The sequence below is a fragment of the Enhydra lutris genome, unplaced genomic scaffold, assembly GCF_002288905.1.
Source record: "Enhydra lutris kenyoni isolate GAN:26980312 unplaced genomic scaffold, ASM228890v2 scaffoldscaffold1, whole genome shotgun sequence".
Classification (NCBI taxonomy): domain Eukaryota; kingdom Metazoa; phylum Chordata; class Mammalia; order Carnivora; family Mustelidae; genus Enhydra; species Enhydra lutris.
The window spans coordinates 74,303,842-74,324,744 of NW_019154085.1; the positions used below are offsets into that span (position 1 = coordinate 74,303,842).

Genomic DNA, 20,903 nt, shown 5'->3' on the forward strand with positions numbered 1-20,903 from the left:
TTTCAATTTTGACAAATAGAAAATGTTACCATCCCTTTGCCCAGTAGCCACTGAAAGTGACTAGGCTGTAAGTAAAAATACTGTCACAGGGGTAAAGCAAAGCCCCATTCATGTTGCATGAAGTACCAGACTTCCCGACCTCAAATCCTGATTAAGAGCTGATTCTGTAATAATGATAGTAGCCAGTGTTCGTGAGGTTTCAGGGAAACGGACATTCTCATGCACTACTGCCAGCCAAGCACGTTAACTGATTCTGCTTTTCTGGAGGGAAATTTTGCAATCCATATCTAAAGTCTTTTGCAAGTTCATCCCATAGGATATAGTAACTCAACTTCTAAGAAATGTATTCCAAGGAAGAAACAAAGATAGATACATATAAAGATTTCTCTGGAAAGATATTTATGAAAGTATTTTTAATGTTCCAGAGGGTGTTATTTAAATAACCTGTCTCATAGTCGTGCAATGAAATATTGTACTGCTGCAAAAAATGTTTATGGAGAATGTTTCATGTTATAAGAAGATTTTACATTGTTAATTGAAGAAAACTGATTATTAAGTTGGAAATATAGTATAATTCCAATTTTATTTTTAAGAATTAAGTGTAGGGGCACCTGGGTGGCTTAGTCTGTTAAGCGTCTGCCTTGGCTTGGGTCATGGTCTCGGGGTCCTGGGATCAAGCCCCACATTGGGCTCCCTGCTCCCTCCACCCCACTCCACCCCTGCTCCTGTTCTCTCTATCTCTCATTCTCTCTCTTAAAAAAAAAAAATTTAGTGTATATAGGGGCACCTGGGTGGCACAGTTGGTCAAGCATCCAACTCTTTCCCTTGTGCTCTCTCCCTCTAATAAATAAATACATAAATAAATAAATAAATAATTTTTAAAAAAAGAATTAATTAAAAAAATTTTTAAAAATTTAAAAAGAATTGAGTGTATATACACATCAAAAAAAGCTGAAAGCAAATACAGCAAGATATTGAAAGAGTTTGTTGCTAGTGTGGTAGTTTTAATTTCTTCTTTCTTTTCTGACCCATTCCCTCCCCCCCCACCCCCACATTTCTGCAATTAATGTTTTTTTCTTCTATAGCAAAAAAATATATGTCCTATCTTTGGACTTATATTTTATGAGTTAATGTGTGTACGTATGTAGCTTTAAAATTGTATTTTGTACAGAGTAAATATAAATGTTGGCCATTTTAATAATGAAATTGTAAGCCTTAACTCCATAAGGAAAAAATTTAAAATTAGGTGAATATATAGGATATGCCATGTGGGAGACTTGCAGCAAGGTTTTAAAACCATCTTTGAGAGGGGTGCCTGGGTGGCTCAATGGGTTAATAAGCCTCTGCCTTCGGCTCAGGTTGTGATCTCAGGGTCCTGGGATCGAGCCCCACATCAGGCTCCCTGGTTTCCTCCTCTCTTTCTGCCTGCTTCTCTGCCTACTTGTGATCTCTCTCTTTGGGAAAAACAAAACAAACAAACAAAAAAAACCATCTTTGAGGTACCGAGGCAGGAGCTGGGGCCACCATTTCTCCTCTTAACTCCCTGCATTTATCTCATGGCAATTTAATTTGTTTGTTCTTTTCATTCAGCAAATATTTATGGATGCGCACAGGCAAATCATAGATATATTTGCTCTCAGTTCACATAGGTGATCAAAACAAATTAACTCCACCATCAGTACATACACATAAATGTTAAATAGATACAGATAGGATTTTTTTTTTTTTTTTTGCTTTTATTGTTAGTAAAATCATGTGAGTGTCATCCTGAAAACGTTTGTCTCTTCTGGGTCATTTGAATAGCCTTGTAGAAAATTATAAATAATCTTGACTTTTGTGTTCTGTTCGAGTCACACATAACTGCTGTCCTGCCTTTTAAATGAACTCTGCGTGTTCTGGAGCCTTTGCTCTTGAGGTGACCTAGGATTTGTCACGTAGGATTTGTCCCTGTTATTTGCCATTTGTTTATAATTGCTGCAGTGAAGTATGACCTGAGTTGCTGGGGTTTTCAGTGATTTTGTTAGAGTGTTTGTAAGAGAGTACAGGAAAGGAGCAAACCCACCAGTAAGTTCCCGTTCTAATGTTCCTTGAAGGCAACCATGGGAATTAAAAAGCTGTTTATTCACATGCTTTTTACCACTTCATAGTCAAGTTTGCTGAACTACTCTCAGCTGTCAATGGACCACTTGATGAAAAAAAAAAAATCCTGATGGTATTTTTTGTGATGCAGGATTTCCAACCGTAGGCCGGTCCCATGTGGGGCCATGGCTATTGGTTCCCAGTAAGTTTCCTATTTCTACGCAGAAGGAGTCAAGACTGTGAGGACCGCTACGTTTCCCTTCAGGGCTTCCCAGGGGTGCCATGTGGAATTTTCCAAGTCACTGTTTCTAAGATTTTCTACTTTCATTCATTTCCGTGGCACTTAGGTGAAGATTTATGATTAATGCAATTCTGCCATCTTTCAGTGAGAGTAAGACAATTATTACTATAAAGAAAGTAGTAGAATTACTGTTTATTCAGGCGTGGCCCTCTGGCTTTGGTGATTTTAATATTTTATGCTATTGCAATAATAATAATGATAATAATAACACTCTTTCCTTGCAGGAGTTACGGAGAAGTCAGCAGGCATGTCCACGTGCCTCTGCTGCTGGGCTGTTCAGGAAGGTGCAGGGTCTGCCTTTCCTCCCGGAGCTCTCGCTCTCTTGCTAGTAGGCATCTCGGGCATCTGTCTGCACGCACGTTGTCGGTTTCTTCAGTGAGCTCCAATGCTCTGGTCACGAGGTGCTGCTGCCTCCCATTACTAGGCTGACTAGGTAACATGATGGTCATGCCAGGTATGGACTCTTCACTTCCAGATATCCTACCCCCGCCAGGGTGTTTGGACACCTCTTTCTGTGGCTGCAAAAATACGAAGGATTCCTACAGATTTACTCTTAGGGCATTTGCCATGGAGATGTCAGCTACTATTATTATTAAATGCCCACGGTATGCCAGGCCCTGGGCAGTACTGTTGCTTACACTGGGTGCAGCTCTGTGACTTGCAGTGTCCTCTAAGGCAGACATTACCGTCCCCATTTTATGGCTCAAGGACACTGAGGCTGAAAGAGGGTCATGATTTGTCCAAGTCACCTGGTAAATAGCAGCACGAGGTTGGAACGCTCATCTGTGTGATTGCAAATTTATGTTCTTTTCTCGGAGTCAGACACTGCATCCCCGAAGGCAAAGCTCGCTGGCTTGCTCTTGGTCCCTGAGTTGGAAATGAACCTTAAGGTAGCACCATACTTAAGAGGACTGTAATCTTTTTGTTTTGTTTTGTTTTACTCATTCCTGCCTCTCTGCTTCCACAAAAGGTTGTGATCGAGGATGGCCTTTGATGTGTTCATTTAGTCTCGAGGGAATACACTGCTTGAAATCACTGCCGTTTGGCCATTTAATGTTGGCTTTCATTTCAGTAGAAGGCCGTGCTTAAAAGCCTGGATGCAGAGTAAAACCCCAACTCACATTCCAAATCCAACACTTACGGGCTCTGTGTCATTAATTTAACCCCTCTGCGCCTCTCTCGGCTCAGTCAGCTGTAAAATAAATGGCATAGTCATTACTCAGAGGCTTTTTGTGAAAAGGGAATGAAATAATCCATGTAAAGCCCGGAGACAGGGCTGCGGGGAAACCAGACATCGCCCCCGCCACCCCCAGCACCGTCATCATCGGCGCTCTCGCAGGAAGGTTAGCAGCACCACTGAAACAGTGTGGCTGCATTAAAATTAGATGTAACTAGAAGAGACACAAGACTCATAGCCAAAAGCTAGAAGAAGAAACTACTTCAGAAGTTTATAAACTGTTTTAGGTGTTTTTTCTTTGAAAATATTTTATGCAATTCACAAATATCAAGATAGCTTAGGTATGATCATCAGATGAATGCTTTCAGTGGAGGTCACGTTCAGAGGTCCAGGGGCCAGTTCTCCTTATCGGTGTCCTAGATTTGTATGAAAAGTGAGCCTTTGCAGAAGTTTGTAGCCACAGCCTGAAATAGTTGCAGCAGCTCCTGTAGGTCTTTGAAATGCAATGAGGATAAAGACAGACCTCACAGACTAGGAGAGCCGTGCAGTAGGTGTTGCATGCTCGCACTTTGAGACTCAAGTTTCCCTCCATGGGAGTTGCACCAAATGAACTCTTACCAAATTAAAGAACTGCAGTGACATGTGTGTCTCAGACGCCTGGCTTTAGGCTAAATAGGCATCCATTCTCTCTGAGCAGGGGGAATAATGGGAAACTGAGTCCCGTCTCTGTGTGTTCTGAGTTCCTTAAAAAACTGACCTGTAACGCAGCTACGTTCATCACTGTTACACATGTACCACTCTAATGGGGCAGACAGATGATTGATGGGAGAGACTATGCCTGTGTGGGGGCCAGTGGGATATGGGAAGTCTTTGAACTTTCCTCCCAATTTTGCTGTGAACTTAAAATTGCTCTTAAAAAAAAAGTCTTGGGGGGAAAAAAAACAAAAAACAAAAACCACTGACTTGAAAAGTTGTAATTTTAGTATTTGAAAGGAAATTTGATTTTAAAAGAATAATTAACAGGTTTATGTAATCCTTTATTGAACCTGCTTATATATGTAAAACACCTTGAAGATATTTCCCATGTGTTTCCACATCACCGTGAAAGAATATGAAAATAGCCAGATTGTGAAGAGAAGTACACCAAAGTATAGCACCAAGTATGATCTTAAAGGAAACCTTATGGAATGGGTTCATTTTTGTTACTGTGGACGTCACCACGTTAGATTTGACCCAGCCATTAGCTTTCAGTCTACTCAGCAAGAGCTCTGTGGTTAATCCCCTGGATGTTTCAGTTTGAAAAGTTAAGTTCTTTAAAATGTTTTCAAAAGTCTATCCTATAAGAGCTGTGATTTTTAAAAAAAATAATTCCAGTATGAAACTAGAAAGCAGTTTTATGCCTAATCACATGTCAATGATTGCCAAGGGACTGGTCTCTACAAATTAATCAGAGCTCACCGAAAAACTCCAGAAATTTTTGACTGGCCACAGTGTCCAGGGTCTGTGCTAAGGGTGGGTTGGCAGTAGAGGAGGTGGGTTACCAAGGTGGAGAAGAGCCGGTCTCTACCTTCACAGAGCACCCAATCTAACTAGAGTCCAAGACTGAGTGTGGTGAAGTTTGAAAACTGTCTTCTTTTTTATTTGCCAATATTGAAACTATAGCATTCAAGTATTTAGATATTTCATTACAAGTAATGAATGGGTGACTCAGTCAATTAAGCATCTGACTCCTGATTGTGGCTCAGGTCCTGATCTCAGGGTTGTGAGATCAAGCCCCACATTGGGCTCTGAGCTAGGCATGGAGCCTGCTCAATATTCTGTCTCTGCCCCTGACCCCCAACCTTAAATAAGAACAAAAACAAACAAAACAATCAAAACAAATAATGAATGGTTATTTGTATAGTTAAATAAGCTCAGGGAAACGCTCTTTTGGCTTTAAACACCCTGAGTGTGAAGGCAATTCTTAAGGTAGTGGATTGATTTTTTAGGATTGGGTAATAAATAATTGGATAGACAGCAATAGGTTCCAATATACAAATAATAAATCTGTGCAAGTTTGCTTAAGAGCTTTTGGCTTCTTCATTATCATTACAAAGGTTAAATGAAGTAGCTTATTTTTTGAAGCTAGTCACGTTTATAATAATGTATCACCTGGTAGTTTTATCAATTATGCTTTAATTTTTTAGTAAAATAGATACATACAGTTGTGATAATAAAACATTTATTTACAATTTCTTAGTAAACATTTTTTATGATTATCTGTGACTTGGCAAATCAATATTTGGGGCTTGTATTTTTCACTCAGCTTGAATGTGTGTTATATTGTACTATGTTGGAAATAAGTGAACCTCTTTTCTTCCATAATATAAGCTGTTTTGTAAAACCAGTTGAAAAAAAAAAAAAAACAAAAACCTAACATGTTATTTGTCACAGATAATGCAGTAGGCATTCTGAAGCTCCTTTCTGGTTTGGTCGCCAACCCTTTTGATTCCTAGCAACATTTTAAATATTCCCAGGTTATCTATAGGGACAAAACTCATTTTTATTACACTTGACATATCCTTAATTGATCTTCTATGTCTGTGGCTTGGTTTGGAAATTAGAGGATTTAGTTACCTTCCTCTGGCTAAATTCCTGAATTAATACTTTATTTCCTGCCTTATAGGTGCTAAGATCAAGTTTCTTTCCAAGTTTTGCTTTTCTTACAATGTTCGTTTGTTGAAGGGTGGGGCCAGGGAGGCGATGTATATGTGTTCTAGTGCCCACTGACCTGCCAAGATGAGGGTAGAGGGGGCCCTTGAAGAGAAGCTTGAGCCAAATATATTTCACTGGACAATTTAGATTTAGTAAAATCAGTAACCAGGTGGAACAAGGGTGAAGATGCAGGTTTGCAAAAATTGGTTCAGCCTTATTTGGTCTTTGGTTCGTGGGCTACCTTTTGAGAATCATTGCTCCAGAAGCTAGGGGGTGGAATGATGAGTGGGAAGTTTGACCTTTCCTTTTCTATTTTTCTATGTTTCTATCTGAATCTTTTATAATGAGCATATATTAGTTTTGTCGTTTTAAAACATAAGAAAGAAAATGAAAGTTGGGAGAAGGGGCAATGATCTCCCAGAAGACAGTAATTACGTTTCTGCTTCAATAGCAACAAAATTCTCATTTTAGTTTCTAATTATAGGATCTCAGAATACATCTAAATTTTAAATGTAGTTGATATGTTTCGAATAGGCTCCTATTCAAAATACCAACATGAGCAAACAAATAATGCAAGTTCCTGGTCCTTTGTTCCCTTTTTGTCTGTTAAAGATCTGGGCACACACCACCAAGTTTTCCCTCCATAAGATGTCTTTGCTTTTTTTTTTTTTTTAAGGTAAAATGAAAACAGTGAGTAGAGTCTGACATATTTATTTGATAAAATATCATAGATCTAAATGGCACAATATAATTCAGATTTCACTAACATTTATTTAATATCATTGTCATGTATTTCACTTAATGTTTACATTAAACTTGTAAAGTAGCTCATACTATTCTCTCTTTTTCCAGAAGACAAGGATATAGATGCAGAGAGAAATTAAGTAATAGCCCCAAACAAGTACTTAGTATGTGTTGAGAACCCAAGTTCAGTTCTAGTTTCATCCGACTGTAGGCCAGTGGTTTTTCTCATTTTGCTCATTTCTCATCCCTTTCTCATTCAGCAGAGCTGATGATTCCTGCCCATCAATAGCAGTGTTCCTCTCTGGGGTAAGAAGGTAGGAGATTATCCCTGGGGGCTCATCAGAATCTATGTGTGGGATGATATGTGTAGTTTGGAAAAGATGCCAGAGATAATTCTACTTCCCTACCAGCTGCCCCGATCAACATTCTTTGCACTACCCCACACTGTACCATGATGGTTTGATTTTAGTCTATTGACTTTAGAATAGGACCTCTTTCAGTTTTTTATTTAATAACTCTGTAAATAGGGATTCCCCCCCACACACATAAATTTACCAGGCAATTCATTTCATGGAATTTTTCTGGGCTAGCATATTTCCTTCTCCCAGAAATAAATCATGCATTATGTGGGGTAAGGAATTATTTTTTTTCTTACTTTTCCCCCCATTCTTTTAAATCTAAATTCAATTAATTAGCATTTAGTGTATTATTAGTTTCAGAGGTAGAGGTCAGTGATTCATCAGTCTTATATAACAGCCAGTTCTCACTACATCACGTGCCGTCCTTAATGTCCATCACCCAGTTACTCCATCCCTTCACCCCCCTTCCCTCCAGCAACCCTTAATTTGTTTCCTATGATTAAGGGTCTCTTATGGTTTGTGTCCCTCTCTGATTTTGTCTTGTTTTATTTTTTCCTCCCTGCCCTATGCTCCTCTGTTTTGTTTCTTAAATTCCACATGGGAGTGAAATCATATGGTAATTGTCTTTCTCTGATTGATTGACTTACTTCGCTTAGCATAATGCCCTCTAGTTCCATCCATGTTGTTACAAATAGCAGAATTTTTTTTTTTTTTTTTTTTTTTTGGCAGACAGAGATCACAAGTAGACAGAGAGAGAGAGAGGCAGGCAGAGAGAGAGAAGGAAGCACGCTCCCTGCTAAGCAGAGCCTGATGTGGGGCTCGATCCCAGGACCCTGAGATCATGACCTGAGCCAAAAGCAGAGGCTTTAACCTACTGAGGCACCCAGGCACCCCAAGATTCATTTTTGATGGCTGAGTAATATTCTGGGTGTGTGTGTGTGTGTGTGTGTGTGTGTGTGTGTGTGTGTGTCCCAAATTTTCTTTATACATTCATCTGTCAGTGGACATCCAGGCGCTTTCCATAGTTTGGCTATTGTGGACATTGCTGATATCAACACTGGGGTGCAGGTGCCCCTTTGGATCACTACATTTGTATTTTTGGGGTAAATACCTTGTAGTGCAATTACCCGGTCAGAAGGCAGCTCTATGTTCAATTTGTTGAGGAACCTTCACACTGTTTTCCAGAGTGGCTGCACCAGCTTGCATTCCCACCAACAGTGTAAGAGGGTTCCCCTTTCTCCAAAGATGCCTTTGCTTTTGACTGTTGCACAAAAGGCACTGGCACACATATAAATACTCAGCTACATTTATCATTTTTCTCTGCTGATTCAGGTAAATCTGGGAATGGAAAGAACAGAGTCCCAGTTAATGCTTAGTTTATCCTTGCACATTATAGCTCTCAGATTAGGAATTCTTGCTAATCCCTGCCCAACTTTATATTTGGCCCCAAATTATCTGTTCTTATTTCTTCTGTTCCTCACAAATTGGAGAGATGAGAGCAATTCATAAACTTTTCACTATAATTATTCTCTTTCTAATAAGTGATTTTAAAAATATATTTGGGAGGGTGCCTGGGTGGCTCAGTGGGTTAAAGCCTCTGCTTTTGGCTCGGGTCATGATTCCAGGGTCCTGGGATCAAGACCTGCATCGGGCTCTCTGCTCTGCGGAAAGCCTGCTTCTCCCTCTCCTACTCCCCCTGCTTGTGTTCCCTCTCTCTGTGTGTCTCTCTCTGTCAAATAAATAAAAATCTTAAAAAAATACATATATATATATAGATATATATTTGGGTAGGATTTTAAAAATCTATGATCGGACCCTTTATTTTCAAGGTAAGAGAAATAATCAAAAGCATAAAACTTACCAATAAATTAGGGAAAAAATGGCTCAGGCCAAAGTGTAATTTCCTTCTAATAGTTTTCCAGCCAAGAGAAGAAAAGAGAGGCCTCAATGAGTAACTAACTGTAATACTGACCTTGTCTGTTGAACCAATGAAATGTTCTCACTAGAGTAAAAATGTCACATTTCATTTTCAGTCTATACCTAAATATTAACTCTATTGAGTTATTTCTTTGATGTCTTTCAAGTTTATTCCCTCATAGAAAATATTTAATTTTTCCCAAAAATATAAGTAATATCTATTTACTGCACTAAAAAAATATATTAAGAAAAAGTTAAAAATCTCCTATAATCCTACCACCTTTACATAGCTACTGTTAGCATGAAGGAATATGTTTGACTACATGTATAGCACCATCATATTCTGCATGCTCTTTATAGCATGGTTTTCCAGTTGTCAGGACACCATTTGGGTATTTTTTCCATATCAATAAATATATATCAGTCATATTGTCATTTCAAATCATTTCATGGAATCCCCTTAAAAGTCACGTGTATTAGTTATTTTTTTACTACAACAAAATAATACTTTAGTATCTGTACTAGTATCTGTACAAAGACTATCTGTCCTTGTATCTTTGTATACCAGTCTGATTTCCTTAGGGTAAAGATTTAGCTGTGGGATTGCTGGGTCAATGAGGCATGTTCTTCTTTTTCCAAAGACTTCATAATAAAATGACTCCTAGAAAGATTATACCTGATTTACACTCTGTTTGCCCCAGCTGATCCATTTTTGAATCTGATGGTTAAAAAAATCATTATTAGTTTGATTTTCTTTTCTTTGACTACTTCTGAGGTTGAGGTTGAACGTCTTTTCAAATGTTCTGCATGAGTTGCCTGTTCATGCACTTTGCCTATTTTTCTGTTGGAATGTTATCTTACTGATCTGTGAGTGCTTTTCATCTTCTGTAAAACACAGGCTACTGTTTATTGTATTTGATGAACTGTTTTCTTCTCTGTGCATTTAAAAATTATTGTAAGATATTACAATTATAATTATTTCATAAGAATTATAAGCAGATCTAGAGACTTAAGTGGTGTTAAAGCTCAGAGGTTTTTTGATACAGACCTTCCTTTTTGTCTGTTGCCCTTGGAGAGGTAAGCAAATACTTTTATGTAAGACTGAGTGGTAGATGTACATTCTCATAAAGTTATACATATGTTGAGACATGCTCTGTGGTTTTTTAAATCTGTTGATCTCTGAACTTTTCTCCAAGCCCGGATCCAGCCCTGCAGCAGGAGCTGAACAACATAGGCATAAGAGGGAGAAACCAAATCCTGTGCTAACATTTTTCTGTTACTGTTGCCTTTGGTTTCCTCGGGAACTTGCCATTGTTAATGTGGCTCACTGTTCTTACTGTGATCCACGTGATCTCACATCCAGGTCCATCTGCATAAAAAATGGATTGTCTAATGCTGGGCTGTATTTCCATGTATTTTCAGAGTATCCACGTCCTGGAGAGGACTGCTTCCTCCAGCACGGAGCCCTCTGTCAGTCGGCAGTTGCTAGAACCAGAGCCGGTCCCCCTTTCCAAGGTCAGTGACGGGATGTGATGCTTTCTAGGATGGCGTGATGCCTGCTCTGGGGCCAGCAGGACTATAAACAGGCCTTCCACCTGACTTCCCTTAGGGTAGCTGGGATTCCTCCCATGGGCCTCTGCTGCCACATCTTTCTATCTCCAGTATGTTGGCTTTCTCTGCCCGGTGTGAGGGAGGAACAGATGAAAGTGTATTTTGCTGGGAATTGCAGGACTACAAAGATCTGAAATACTCTTTAGTTTAAAGGAAGAGAAACCATGGTCATTCTCCTGTTGGAGACATGAGCAGCTATTTCTACATCAAGCTAATAAAAAAAATCGTTGGGTCCAGCAAAAAAATCACAGTACTAACAAAAGCAGCAAGAGCTACCATGATCGCCTGTGTACTGCATCCCAGGAAAGGTGCCAGGTGCTTAAATACACGATCCCATTGAACAGAACCCTTGCTAACAGCTCTGTGCACTGTAGGTATCTATTATGTTTACAAATATGGAAACCGAGAATGAGGAACTTGCTTGAAGTCTGAAAAAGCTGTTCAGTGGCAGGGCAGGGATTCAGACTTAAGACTATTTCAGTTCTAGCCCCGCTGCAGGTCCAATAGCACCTGCCTGGAGGGGCTGTTGGACATTCAGAGTCCCAGGCCTTCCTCGCTGTGAGCTCTGAGGAGAACACCGCAGACTACTGATGAAAACCTCTTTTGTTTAATGGAACCCAGGATTCCCTCCCTTCAGAAGCCTTCTCTTTCTTGGACTGGGAAGACATCTAAATTCATTTGTGTCTCAAATCAACAAAATCATAAGGAAAAGTTGAGGAGACACCATCCTACTCATCCCTATCCCTTGCTCTACTCCGTGCAGTTTTCTTCAGCGGGCTGCCTCTCCTCTGGAGAAACTCAGAGAATAGAATGCTTGGGGATTTGGAATGCAAATATAAAAATAGCACTTTATTTCCCCAAAAAGACTTTGAAATATTTATCACTGATTCTTCCACTTTGCTTTTCCTATACTAAACAGAATCCTTTAAGGAAAGAACATACTTCATGGTATGGAATATATATTCTTGTGCTCTTTATGTTTGGAAGACATTGCAAGTTATAAAGTCTGTGGTATTGGACTGGAGTAGACTGCAGAACTAAGGAAAGGGGGTTATCAAACTTAAAAAATAATTTAGAGAGAAAGAGAAGATGATCTGATTTCTACTTGAACGGCAAACCGAGAGAATGCCTACCTGGTAACTACAACTAGTAATCTCTTTGAAAACATCAGTTCTGTCTTACAGGCAGCTAGCAGAGAGAGAGAAGAAGTAAATACTGGGGCAGTGGGTGAGGCAGCTAACATTTCTTGAGCATCTCCTTTGTCCCAGGCATTGGATCAGTACAGACACTCTTTTCCAACATCAGCCTCCTCGACGAAGTGACTGCCAATGTTCCTCTCATTTTGCTGAGAAGGAAAACAGACTTGGGGCGTCACTAAGTTAGCTGTCCAGAGTCAGATAGCCGTGAGGTGTGTGCCAGAAACCAGTATGGTGGGCGATACACGGTGAGAGGAGACCTCTGAGACGGACACGCAGAAACGGAAAGGAGAGTTGCTGGTATTAAAAGCACAGATCAGGGGGCGCCTGGGTGGCTCAGTGGGTTAAAGCCTCTGCCTTTGGCTCAGGTCATGATCCCAGGGTCCTGGAATGGAGCCCCGCATCAGGCTCTCTGCTCCGCAGGGAGCCTGTTTCTTCCTCTCTCTCTCTGCCTGCCTCTCTGCCTACTTGTGATCTCTGTCTGTCAAATAAAATAAATAATAAAATCTTAAAAAAAAAAAAAAAAAAAAGCACAGATCAGGAGGAGCTTTCTGGTTGTTGAGGCCCTGGGGGATTGCTGCCCCTGCAGAGGGCACAGAAGCTGAGGGCATGGAAGCTCCATGCCCCGTGCCGAGAGCTTGCCTGAGAGCTTGCCCTCTGCGTCTCTTCCGCCCGGCTCTTCCTGAGTTTTATCCTTGTGTAATAAACTAGCAGTCTAGTACAAGAACAGTAATAAAGAGCAGATGCCCACGAGGCTTGCTCTGGTCCCTCGTCTCCTACCATGTGCACTGCTAGTATCCTTGGCGTCTGACTGTATACGCCGGCTACGTCTGTTTGCGCACAGTTCCCGATCCTGGCTGTGCTCTTGCTCTCCTCCAGTGTGGCATGTCTGCTCCTTCTGGAGTCTCTCCGGCACCTCGCTAAAACTCCTACTCTTTTTTTTTTTTTTTTTAACAGATTTTTATTTATTTATTTGACAGAGAGATCACAAGTAGGCAGAGAGGTAGGCAGAGAGAGAGAGGAGGAAGCAGGCTCCCTGCGGAGCAGAGAGCCTGATTCGGGACTCGATCCCAGGATCCTGAGATCATGACCTGAGCCGAAGGCAGAGGCTTAACCCACTGAGCCACCCAGGCACCCCAAACTCCTACTCTTCTAAGCCAGGCCCACAGGACACCTTCTTCAAAGGCTGCTCCTCACCCCCCTTCCCCGATGCACCTTCCGCCCCAGCCTGTCCCTGTGCTTACGACATCTCTTACTTTAGCTTACTTTCTGTCTTACATCAGGTTGTCTAGAAGGGGGACTGGTCGTAGGCAGTTTGTGATTTATTGAGGGAGAGCCCTCGGGAGCAAGGAGAAGCAGAGGCGAGGGCAGTGCGGTGCTGGCAGGAAGGGGTTTGTGCTGGAGTTCCCCCTGGACCGCGTTCCCAGGGTGAGCCCGGGAGCATGGATTGGACCACAGATTTGCTCTCACCCTGAGGCAGGGACTTTTTGTTCTCTCAGCTGTTTGTACTCTTGTGTCCTTCAGTAGGTGAGTGTCTTGAGGGAGGGAGAGGCTGAGCTGTAAATGCCACAGCTGTGGAGGAGGGAGATTCTGGCCCAGGCAACTGGGGCCAGGATCCGCTGGCCTGATGGGGGCATCTGGGTCGGGCTCCAACAGCATCCGCTTCCCATTTTCCTCCGTGGCTCCTGCTCTAGGACTGCTACTCTTGTTGTGGTGGGTTTTGTATTCATAGGTACCGTATCTCCGGGGGCCTCATGAAATCGAGGATCCCATCCCTTCCAGGGACGATAGCACCTCACCCTCTCTCAGTCCCTTTGCAAGAAGACAGGCTTCCTAGGCCCCGGTGGGTGGTGGAAAAACACTGAAGTACGCAGCATCCTGACTCAGGAGTTGTTGGCCTTCTTTGTTTGGTGTTTCCACCTCCGGAAGCACATTCCCAGACCACCTGCCCCCAGCTGTCCCGCATCTAGAGATACTCTGGGAAAGGAAATGTCTCTGTTGAACAGACTAGGGCTGTTATCAGATGACTTTCTCTTTTTAGTTATTATTAGATAAAAAGCATATTTCAAATTTCTGGAACAGCAAAAAATGTTTGTGTATCTGACTCAAGTTCTGATATGATCACATTAGGGCTTTTGACCCTGTTTCTATTATAAGTAAACCAACGAAAATTGGAGACTTTAAAACAGAAAATTAGGATCAGTTGAAATTACAAAAAAATTCTTCAGTTTTCAGAAAATGATATTAACTTTCTTGAGGTCAACCTAGTCTACTAGGCATAGAGGTGGGTGGTAGTAAGTACTGAGATGGGTGGTTTCCATATCTTACGCACCTTATTTACAACATTATCATCAGCATTATAATTGAAATAGGGAGAATGTTGTTTGCTCTGGATTTACCTCCTTGCCTCTTTGTCAGTTTGACAGCTTATTTAACTTTAAGAACTGTATTAGGATTCTTTTCAATTTCCTTTGGCTTTAGTAACATTGGTTAGAGCAAATGGAGTTATTTGTTTAGAGCTACTGCATTTATGTTTAAAAATACATTTTAATTTTTTGCCTTTTCTATCTCATCCCTTTTTTTCCTTCCTCTGTAGTTAAATTAAAAAAAAAAAAACTTATGTGATAGAAATCAGTAGCCATAGTACCATAGCAATAAGTTGGTATTATAGTCTGTGTTTAATTAGAAAAAAATCCAAAAAGCACTATACTTATTAAATACTTCCATTTTACAAGTTTTCCAGTGTATTCTTCAACACACACACACACCACATCATATATAAATATATATACATATATATGTGTAGAATATTTATACACACATTCTGTATATACACACACATATCACATATATACACACATCATACACACACACACACACACACACACACACACACAGAATAAGTCAAAGATGAATACTAGCCTTCAAATAAGATCTAGCTTAAAATGAAAATGTTATTCTAGAGATGCTATCCATGGATAGGGCTACTAAAAATAGAAATGTCATTAAATACAGCTGCTATCTAAGAACAGAAAACTCTAATGAATATATTTACACATATAGAGTTTTCTTTAATTACTTGATTGTATCAAACTTTTAGAAAAGAAATCAGTAGAAAGCTATCATTTTTATGAAAATTTTAATTTACTTTTCTGGTGGTAGTAGAACCTAGTATTTTCTCTAATTATTCTAACATTCATAAGCAATGCTGATTTGTTGAGTTGCAGTTCAGTATTTTAAAATGGGGATACCAGAGCACCCTACTTTGTGCTCTGGACCATAATGCCACCTGCACTAGTATTGTACAAAAAAACATGGTATACAGCCTGAAATTGTCTCATCAGAAATATTTTTTTAAAAATTACTATATCTAGCAGTGCCCGAGTGGCTCAGTTGATTAAACATCCGACTCATGAATTTGGCTCAGGTCATGATCTCAGGGACACGAGATCAAGCCCTGCGTGGGGCTCCACACTGGGCATGGAGCCTGCTTGGGATTCTCACTCTCCATCTCCCTTTTCCCCTTCCTCCCTGCTCATGCGCTTTCTTTCTCTTTAAAAAAAAAAAAATAATAAATTGCTCTATCTAATTAACAGTTTGACCAGCTCAGTCACACAGTTCCTGACAGTGTTATCTTCAAGTAGAAAATTACTTCTTGGGCTGTGTGTGAGGAGACACTTACAAATACTGTAAAGGTTCTTAAGGCTGATAAGTGGATACCAGTAAGTGTGTTTTTGTAAGGTAAATAGTTCATTCACTGGGGACCCCTCAGGGATGACCAAGTAGACAAACAAATGGCACTGGTCTCAGACTGGTCTTCTTTGTCCAGTGGGGGGAGCATTTAGAGTTGGATTTGGAAGAACAGAGGCATGATGTTGACTGAGGGGTCTTTTTATAAGCCAGGAGTGTCTCCTAGGCTTAGTGATGCTAGAATGAAGCAATGTTCAGCTGCATGTCCTAGAAACATAACTTACTGTGAAAAAACACACCCCTGTTTATACCTACTTGTCCTTAAACAGAGATGTTACTTGGCCATAGGGCAAGCAACTTCTGGGATGGAAGGAGGGAAAAAGGAAACGGGGAATGGTAGGTAACTATATCAGCCCCTCCCTTCCCACCCCCGGGGCCAGCGTCAGTAACTGGTCATGGCACCTGTGCCTCTGGTTCTTGTCAGAGCTTCACGGTCCTTCAGCAGGTTCTGGGCAGCCACCACCTAGACCTTTGCACCAGCAGGTCCATCTGCCCTGAGGTGGAATGCATCAGCCATTCTTGTTGAAGCCTCTGGTCTGTGGTTGAAGGATGATTCCCGATAGAATCAGGAATAGAATTGGAAGGCAGTTTCCCAAGTCAGTTTGAGATGGGTAATTCCTCAGAGAGCCCTGCCCTCATGGGTGGCGCTGCACCCAGCTTTCCGAAGCTGAGTCCGCTGAGCAGTTACCCCGAGAGACTGGGCTTCCCTGTGCGGTGGGAGAGGTTGGAGCCGTTGTGTGTGGGGCATGACCTTGTTGCTCCTGCCTCTGCTGCCCCAGTGCATCACATGCCCGAGATCTAGAATATCAGTGTTGGTCAGGTCTGCTGTTACTTTGGAGCTGCATAGGCCCTTAGGAATCACCTGGTCCAGGGATCTGAAAACCTGGAATGCTGCCAAGGGCCACATATCTAACATGGAGACAGGCCCAAGGGGCACTGTGACAAGCTGACGATTTCCCTCGTGGCAGGCCCAGTGCTGCCAAATCTCATAGACTTGAATAAGACACTCAAAATTCAGATTTTTTTTTAAAAAGATTTTATTTATTTACTTATTTGACCAGAGAGAGAGCACAAGTAGGCAGAGCGGCAGGCAGAGGGAGAGGGAGAAGCAGGCTCCCCACTGAGCAGGGAGCCCGATGCGGCGTTCAATCCCAGGACCCTGGGATCATGACCTGAGCCGAAAGCAGTTGCTTAACCTACTGAGCCACCCAGGTGCCCCAAAATTCAATGTTTTTTACATCTGAAATCTTCTGACTTTTAAATGTTGACAACTCATTAAAAAATGTAGACATCATAGACACACAGAATGCATCTTTAAAAGAAGAAACCATGATTTGGTCTGTTTTTAACAAAGGAGGATGATCATGTAGCCTCTAGGATCCCAGATTTCTGGCCTGAGATCTGGTGCTCTTTCCGTGGGCTCCTAAGCATGTGTGTTTCTCAGGATGTGTGTCTTCAAAAGCATGGACTTCTGGGGGGTTGTGTGGTGAGCAGGGCACGTCCTATGAGCTCTGAAATGCGTGGAGCCCATGGCACCACCTCTAGTCGAGTAGGTAATGGGCCACTCAGAACACTGTGGCCTTTCCATTTTGCACAGAAGTCCGGGACTCTGCACTAATTGAACACTTGTCATCAAAACAGCCTTCCCTTAAACTGTTAAAGTGGCTTGGTGCCCAGAGATGAACTCTCTGGAAAAATGTATTTTAAACCTTCCAAGTGCATGACATCAAAACTCCAGTCTTCCCCTAAGTCCAGCGGCCAGCCCTCTCAGATGGGCCTGTGAGCATCCAGGTCTACCTGGAAACTCATTTTAACTTCACTTACCAGCACAACGCTGTGTCGAATGTTAGACTTTGCACCAGGATGTGGTTCATACTCCTGGTGCGTCCGGTGTTCCTTCAAAAGCAGCTTCTACTTAAGAATCCTCTTTGACCGTGTCATCAAACACTGAAAAACATGTGATTTAGTTTTTCTTCTTTTCTCTCAGGAAGCTGACAGCTGGGAAATTATAGAAGGGCTGAAAATAGGCCAAACCAATGTCCAGAGACCAGACAAGCATGAAGGCTTTATGCTGAAGAAAAGAAAGTGGCCTTTAAAAGGCTGGCACAAGGTACCATTTTCATCGTATTCACCTTCAGATCGTCTTTGTCATAGAGAGGATCTTATTTGGTGTCATTAGGTGGAAATCAGAGAGTATGTTTGCATGCATAAAGTAATTGTTACAGCCTTTTTTTTTTTTTAACTGTATAGGCTTCAACCTATTACACCTATTGAAGACCGAGATCTGTAATATTGGTATGCAGAGAAAACATATTTTACATGATAGTTAACGTCCAGCTTGTACATGTTGTCTACTCTGCTGTTTTCCATTTAGAAATAATATGAATATTAAAAAATAATAATAGGACTATGTGCTTATTAAAGATATGTTTTTAAATGCATGCATATGTTCCATTGGATGGATTTTTGTTAGATATTCCACCATGATTGAACCAATTTCCTGTTGCTGGACATGGAGGATATGTCTGACTTTTTTTACTCTTATGGTGTTGTGATGACCATCCTCACACACAAATGTCTGTGTAAGTCCTTGGGATGAAGTCTTGGAATGATTGTTACCAGTGCAAACTGGAGATGCTCAGTCACTGATCTTGGAAGTCTGTTTACCGCCCTCAGAAGGATGTGGCTTGTTCTTCTCCCCCCTGCCCCACATCCTTTCTCCGTCTTCCAGTTTTAATTATGGAGCAAGTATTTGGTATTGTGCTGTTGTAATTACCTGAATAACAAGAATACTGTAGTGCTAAGAAGGAGAAAATTGTCCTCCATTTTCAATATCAACCCTTCGATAGACCACCAGTACTGTCTCTGAAATCACTGGGTCCTTAGGAAATAGCTTTTTTGCTATTTAAGGGAAAGACTTAAAGTTAATGGATGGGAAATGTTGCCCCCATCCCCTGTCTCTGAGGGTGAAGTAAAAACAGGTCCAAGAGGCTTCTGACTTGTGTTCCTTGTCACTTGTCAGAAGCCTCCTCAGTCTCCCGTGAAGCCATAATATTATCCCAATACCTGGAATTTCTCTCTACCCTTATTCTTCCTTGGATTTTGGCCACCTGGCCATACTCCTTCCTAGAATCACCTTGTGTTTTTCATGCTGGCCTCACCACTTTGCGGTTCCTTGAATCAGTGGCCCTGCTAATCTCTTCCCCTGTGATCACACAATAGATGATCCTCGCTCATGTTCTTTGATAGGTAGAAATGGAAAAAGAGAAAAAAGAAGTCAAAGAAACCCATGCTCTCTGAATCGCTCACTGATCGCATTCTCAGGTCCACATCTCAGCCAGACTGGCTGTGGTTCAACAGCCACTCTTTCTGGGCCGTGCCTTTGAGCACTTTTCTATGTAAATAGTAAGAGGTTCTCACTTGCATTGCCTGTTCTCCCGGGCTCTAATGCCACAAATATTTATTCAAGTAATAGCCTGTTTGATAGCCCTAGCCATGGGTGATTGAGTAATGAAGTGTTTTTCAGCTGTGGAGATGCTTTCTTCCAAGGCTCACTTATTGCCCTAGAACCTGTGTCAAAGGGGTTTTTCTGACCTTCTCTGAGTTCCGTGCAGAGTATTACCTGAGCCTGACCCCCTGCCACCGCGGCAGCTAAGTGTTCCGAATCGCATAAAACCTTCCCAGCAGAGTAATTTTCCAACAATAGAAAGACTCCTTGCATCTGTGGAGACTGTAGGAGAGCACTGGACCCATTGTTCGATTGGGTCCTGAGAGCTGCTCTTTCCCTTGTGAATTGCCAAGGGAAAGGAAGTCAACAGAGGGTTCCTGAGCGTTTGTGAAGCAATGATGGCTAGATTCATTTGGACTGGACCAGGAGCATCTTGGAGGAGACAAAAACTGCCAAAAATCTTTTTCTCTCTCTTTTTTTTTTTTGCTCTTAAAGTAACTCAGAAACAACATTTAAATGTAAGTGAAATGTAAGCATTTTGCTAAGTGGAGATGCAAGTATATTGCTAAAGCTCCTTCTTAAACTTTCCAGATAATTTCTTACTCATAGATCTAGTTCACCGACTCCTGTACCAGACTTGAGCATTTTCAGGAATTTTCCATGGTATCCAGGGAAATGTAGGAGTTTACATCCAGGGTGAAAAAAAGTCCCTCTGGTGAAGCTCCTCACAGAATCACTGTGACCTCAACTGAGTTCTTCTCATTTCTCACTTTCAAAAACACCCCAGTGTGATTCATTCAGAAAGTCATGGCTAAGGACCTGAGATTCTAGCCCCCAACCCCACTCCCTCCGAGGAAAACCATGACGAAAGATTGCATTCCCACTGGATTGTGTGTTTAAAACAACAACCACAACCACAACAACAACAACAAAGCAAAAAACCCAAAACCCTAGTAGGCTGATGAGACGAAATTCAAGCTCAGGTTTCCTGACCAGTTAATGTGACCGACGATGACCAGGTGCACTGAATTCAAATACATGAAAATGATCAAACATACTGATCGCTAAATGCCAAGCCACATTAGCCGCACACTTGTGACTGTTCTATATGATTCAGAATGCACCCGGTAACTGGGGCTTGTTTGGTTCTTGCAGCGTTTTTTTGTCCTGGATAATGGAATGTTAAAGTATTCAAAGGCACCACTCGATGTAAGTAGCACGCAGGACATGTTTCAAAGATGGTTTTAAAGTGAGTAAACACCACCGTTGTGCAAGCCTTGTGACGTAGTTCCCAGCTTTGTGCATTTGTGTGCCTGTCAGATGTAACAACCTCCCAGACTTCCATGTTCCAGGCAAGGTGTGTTTTATGCTTGTGCTCACGCTAGCATAAAAATCTCTAACTGGAGCATGAAGATTTAATTTAACAATTGTCATGGATGTCGTTAAGAACAGAAGGTTAAACCTATATGTGATACGCTAATAAAATGACCCCTTCTGTCTTGGAGAGAAAACCCAAATAGACATTTTTTTCCTGCATCTCTCAATAAGCTATGCTTTATGTGCTTTATTTTGAGATTTAAAGCAACCTTTGTTCTTATCTATATCCTTTTGAAACCTATCTTATGAA

At 41.4% G+C, this 20,903-nt stretch overlaps 1 protein-coding gene across 7 annotated transcripts in view; it reads left to right on the forward strand.

Annotated features, from left to right (window-relative positions):
• The window catches only part of LOC111148584 (oxysterol binding protein like 6), a 210,426-nt gene that overhangs the window by 129,773 nt on the left and 59,750 nt on the right, over window positions 1-20,903 (forward strand). For all 7 annotated transcript variants that reach the window (XM_022505318.1, XM_022505404.1, XM_022505490.1 and 4 more), the window contains exons 4-6: window positions 10,694-10,786; window positions 17,816-17,938; window positions 20,432-20,485. In XM_022505318.1, coding sequence (XP_022361026.1) covers window positions 10,694-10,786; window positions 17,816-17,938; window positions 20,432-20,485 — 270 coding nt within the window. The remainder of the gene's footprint in view (window positions 1-10,693; window positions 10,787-17,815; window positions 17,939-20,431; window positions 20,486-20,903) is intronic.